Below are 4620 nucleotides of genomic sequence, written 5' to 3'. Positions count from 1 at the left end.
GCACAGGCTCAGGAGACGTAACCATCAGGGGGTGCGGCTCTTTTGGGCTGAGCCAAAACACTGTGATTCCAAGCTCATAGGTCAAATCAGAGGTCATAGATCAAATCTTCAGGACACCAAGTCAAAGGTCAACTCTAGGCAAAATTATCTTTCCATCGAGAGACATCCATGGCGCACCGCTGACCCCAGCTGCTAGGAATTACTCCAGGTGATTTTTTTAAAAAAACTCTTTATTTAGAAACTAAAAGTCCTCAAACCTACTGTATTTGTCTGTACAGCTCCCACCACGGCAAAAAGCAGCCTTGAGATGTTCACGTACACAGTCAATACTCTCCCTACACATGCACGTGCTATATCGCTGTCTATGGTATACCCTAGAAATAGCCGTACATAGCTACTGGCCCCCGACATACAGACACATATAGTGAGAGTGCACCTGTGTGCATTCGTTAGGAGATAGCGCTCCCTGAAGGAGGCCTCTGGATTCTGCAGGGAGATGCAGAGAGGGTCGGAGGGCCAACAGTGTGCAGCTGCAGTTCCCGTCAGACATGCAGTGTGTTTGCACATGGGACGGGGACAGTGTGGGAGTGGAACTTGCATGGTTTTGTTGGGGGGCAGCCACGGATTGTCCATTTCCAGCCCCTTTCCTTTTCCACCCTCCCCCGCCACCAAAAAAACAAAACAAAACTTAAATAAAAGTTCACAGTAACTAAGTAAAACACAAACTTTTCTGGCCCTGAATCCTAGCAGATTGTCTGCCTGGCCCCCTGGATCCGAACTCAACAGCGATGGATTTCCCGCGGCCCATCCCCCCGCTTCCAAACGTGCACAGAATTTGAGCAGAAGGTGGGCACATGCCTCGGGTCAGTGGCGAGACCTGGCATGAAGTTGGCTTTTTTGGCTGGCTTGCCCCCTTCCGTGATTGTTTTCTAACCTGGGGAATGTACAGACTTGGCGTGAATGAAATCGGCACTTTTCCAGGACACATTCAAAATGTGCTGCACAGGGGGACCTTTGAGGTAGTAGGAGTGCTTTCCTTTCAATGGCTGGCACCAGGGAGAGAGGGGGTGTTTCTCTCTGCGTGCTCGGGGCATGTGTGTGGCTGTGTGCGCGTCCACCCGTGTCTCAGTGCACATCACATATGTACCGTTCTGTCTATGCAGCAACGTGCTATGTTCACTCCGGTGGCTTTGCTCTGCCCCGTGTATGTGCATGACTGTGTGGCTGAGTATGTGCACGTCTGTGAACCGGGCCTGCATCTGTGTGTAGAGGTGCATCTCACCATGAGGCTGTGCATGGACATGTCTGCGCACCCGTGTCTGCAGGTATGTAGCTGTGTCTTTGCAGGTGTAACAGGTGGGAGTGCATGGTCATGTGCATTCCTGCACCATGGATGTTGCTTTTTCTGGGGCCATGCTGCCTGCTGGAGTGTTACCAGTGGACCTTTCAAGGCAGGTTTTCCTGGCACTGAGGTTAACCCCAATGTTGACTTCTAACTAGAACAGAATGTCCCATTCCCTCCCTCCACTGAGGGCCAGGCGTGGGGCTGCAGACCTCCAGCCCTAACTCCAGCCTACCCGCTGCTCAGGTGGGAGAGAAACCTAGCACCCATTGCTGCGGTTACACGGCTGCTGCTAGGCCTGACCCAGCCACTAAATGGCCTCCTGCCCCTGCTACAGTTTCCCCCGAAGTGGTGCCATTGTCACGCAGCTGGCAGTGTCCTCAGAGAGTCTCTGGGCCACAGTCACTGGCACAAGGAGGGAAATGAAAATCCTGTGTGGAACTAGCACAAAACTCCTGGGTGGCACCACGACCAGCTGGGGGAGGGCTGTGTCTCCCAGGGCTGGGACCAGGATGGTCCTGGAGTCTCCAGGAATTGAAGATTATGTCATGTGATGAAACCTTCAGGAATACGCCAACCAGAACTGGCAACCCTAGTAGGAGGGGAAAGAATCCCTAGTTGATGACTCCAGGCCATGCTGCCTTTGGCTGGAGAGACAACGGAGTGACCAGCAGGCGCTGGCGTTAGAAGGGTACTTGTCCAAGGTGGTTGATGAGCCATAGGCAAATGAAGCCATTAGAATGGGGGCGGTGCAGCCTATTGATCTGGAGCAGCATGTGACTGGTCTGAGAAGGCTGCACTGGCCAGACCGAATTGAGATTCACTGGGTGCTCATTTTGAAATTTGCAATCCCCCCTCCCCTTTCCCCTAAGACAGGAATCCCCCAGGCGCTCCCAGGCAAGGGGAGGATAGGATGACACAGGGACACTGCAGAGCAGGGCACGTACTAGTCAGTCCGAGTCGTCAGACTGGAAGGGACCTCGAGAGGTTGTCTAGTCCAGACCCCTGCACTCACGACAGGAGTAAGTATTATCTAGACCATCCCTGACAGGTGTTTGTCTAAACGGCTCTTAAAAATCTCCAATGATGGAGATTCCACAACCTCCCTGGGCAGTTCATTCCAGTGCTTAATCACCCTCACAGGAAGTTTTTTCCTAATGTCCAACCTAAACCGCCCTTGCTGCAGTTTAAGCCCATTGCTTCTTGTCCTATCCTCAGAGGTTAACAAGAACAATTTTTCTCCCTCCTTTTTATGACAGACTTTTATGTACTTGAAAATTTATCATGTCCCCTCTCAGTCATCAATTCTCCAGACTAAACAAACCCAATTTTTTCAATCTTCCCTCCTAGGTCATGTTTTCTAGACCGTTAATAATTTTTATTGCTCTTCCCTGGACTTTCCCCAATTTGGCCACATTTTTCCTGAAATGTAGCACCCCAAGATGATCCCTGTTCTCTCTCTCTTTTTCTTTTGTCTCATTCTCCTTTTTCAGCAACCCCCCAACCCAGTTGGGGATAAAAAACACAGGACAGTACAAAAATACCCAATTAGAAACCTTCCCTCCCCCCAAACAGTCTCTCTCCTCTCATCGCCGGAAGGGAAGGCTCTGGAGTAGTCCCAGAATAGTTTGTTGCCTTCATCTGATTCTAGGTTCTTTCCCCTCGCCCCTCAGGACAAGGTTCTAGATGATCCAGCCCTTCCTGCCATAGCTCCTCAGGGAAGCCACACGCTAAAGGATGTTGAGCTTTCTGGAGCAGGTTAAGTTACTGTGGACCAGGTTCCACATCTCGAGCAGCTCCAGAGGCAACAGTTTGTGAACCACCATCATGCCCCGGTAGAAACACGGCTCCTTGTTCATCTTGCTGTTCTTGTTCTTCACAATGCCGAAGGTCTTGAAGCCCTCGTGTCTGACTGGCGCCACCTTCAGGACTTCCAGGCACATCCCCAGGAAGACATCATCGATGGGGTACAGCTCCAAGGTCTCCGAGGCCTTGTGGAGCTTTATGGCCAGGGGCCCGTCCATGAGGAAACCTCCACCACCCGCGTAGGGTGGGTAGTGGTTCTTGTTGTAGAGGGCACTAGGGATGTAGTACTTGTTCTCTTTCTTCCGGATTGGCCTGGCCTTGTACAGGACGTCCCCCACAAACAGGTCTTCTTCCTTCTTGTTGTCCAGGAACTCCAGGATGTTGCTGGGGCTGACGAAGACGTCGTCATCCCCCTTGAAGATGAAGCGAACGCTGTCACAGTAGATGTTGAGCCACTTTAGGAAATGGACTTCCTTGAGGGTGAGGTTGAAGAAACTGTCCAGGAAATCCCATTGTAGGATATCCCCATAGATGTGGTTCTCATAATCCAGCAGCTTCTGGTAGTTGGCCCTCTCTTCTTCTTTGGAGGCCGTGCCCAACAGAAAGAGAATCTTGATCTTTTTCCCATCCACCTCTTTCTCCTGGCCCCAGGTCCTTCGGATAGCCTCCCGCCGGTCGTGCTGCGTGATGATGGACTTGACCACAATCAGCAGGTAAATGTCACCCCTGCACTTCTCCGGGTGGTTGATCAGCATGGGAAAATACCTACAGTGCCGGTAAAGCAGGAACTGCTGAAAGTTGGGCTCCAGCCCCTTGAACCAGTCCATCTTGGTGATGTTCTGGTTGGCCGTGCAATTGATAGTGGTGACATCCCAGGATTTCACCTGGTTCTCAGTGACTTCCTCTGCCTCCAGGTGGGGCTTCTCCTTCTTGCTCTTCCAGAAGTTGCTGGTCTTGGAGAAGATGCCATCTCTCTTCTGAGCGTTCACGGGCGCTTGGTGCAATTCTTTCTGCTGCTGGCCCTGCATGAAATGGCTAGGAGTCATCCCCCTCTGCAGCACCGTCACCGTGATCACCAGCACAAAGGACAGGCAGACACTTTTGTAGATTGTCTTCTTCCTAAAGAGACAAGATATATGGTTAAAGCAAAGATGCTGTCAAAGCTGGGGTAGAATCTCAGGGGCCAGCCCACTCTGTGCAAGAATCTTTTATTCTTACAATCAGAAAGACACTGCAATGCAAATGCCAGACAATGGTTATTACATAAGAGAAGGAAACTGAGCATGACAAACAGAGAGAACATAAGAATGGCCATATTGGGTCAGGCCAATAGTCTGTATAGTCCAGTATCCTGTCTTCCAACAGTGGCCAATGCCAGGTGCTTCAGAGGGAATGAACAGAACAGGTAACCATCAAGTGATCCATCCCGTCACCCATTCCCGGCTTCTGGCAAACAGAGGCTAGGGACACCA

General features: G+C 51.2%; 1 protein-coding gene across 1 annotated transcript in view; it reads right to left on the bottom strand.

Annotated features, from left to right (window-relative positions):
* Positions 1-231: 231 nt before the first annotated feature.
* B3GNT7 (UDP-GlcNAc:betaGal beta-1,3-N-acetylglucosaminyltransferase 7) overlaps positions 232-4620 on the bottom strand; it is a 15407-nt gene continuing 11018 nt past the window's right edge. The window contains exon 2 of the mRNA XM_032777361.2: positions 232-4267. Within this exon, the coding sequence (XP_032633252.1) occupies positions 3073-4267 (1195 nt within the window). The 3' untranslated portion in view covers positions 232-3072. The remainder of the gene's footprint in view (positions 4268-4620) is intronic.

Source organism: Chelonoidis abingdonii, chromosome 8 (genome assembly GCF_003597395.2).
Source record: "Chelonoidis abingdonii isolate Lonesome George chromosome 8, CheloAbing_2.0, whole genome shotgun sequence".
In the NCBI taxonomy this organism is placed as follows: Eukaryota; Metazoa; Chordata; order Testudines; family Testudinidae; genus Chelonoidis; species Chelonoidis abingdonii.
The sequence above is the reverse complement of the archived record's forward strand: the minus strand, read 5'-3'. Positions and strand labels throughout refer to the sequence as shown.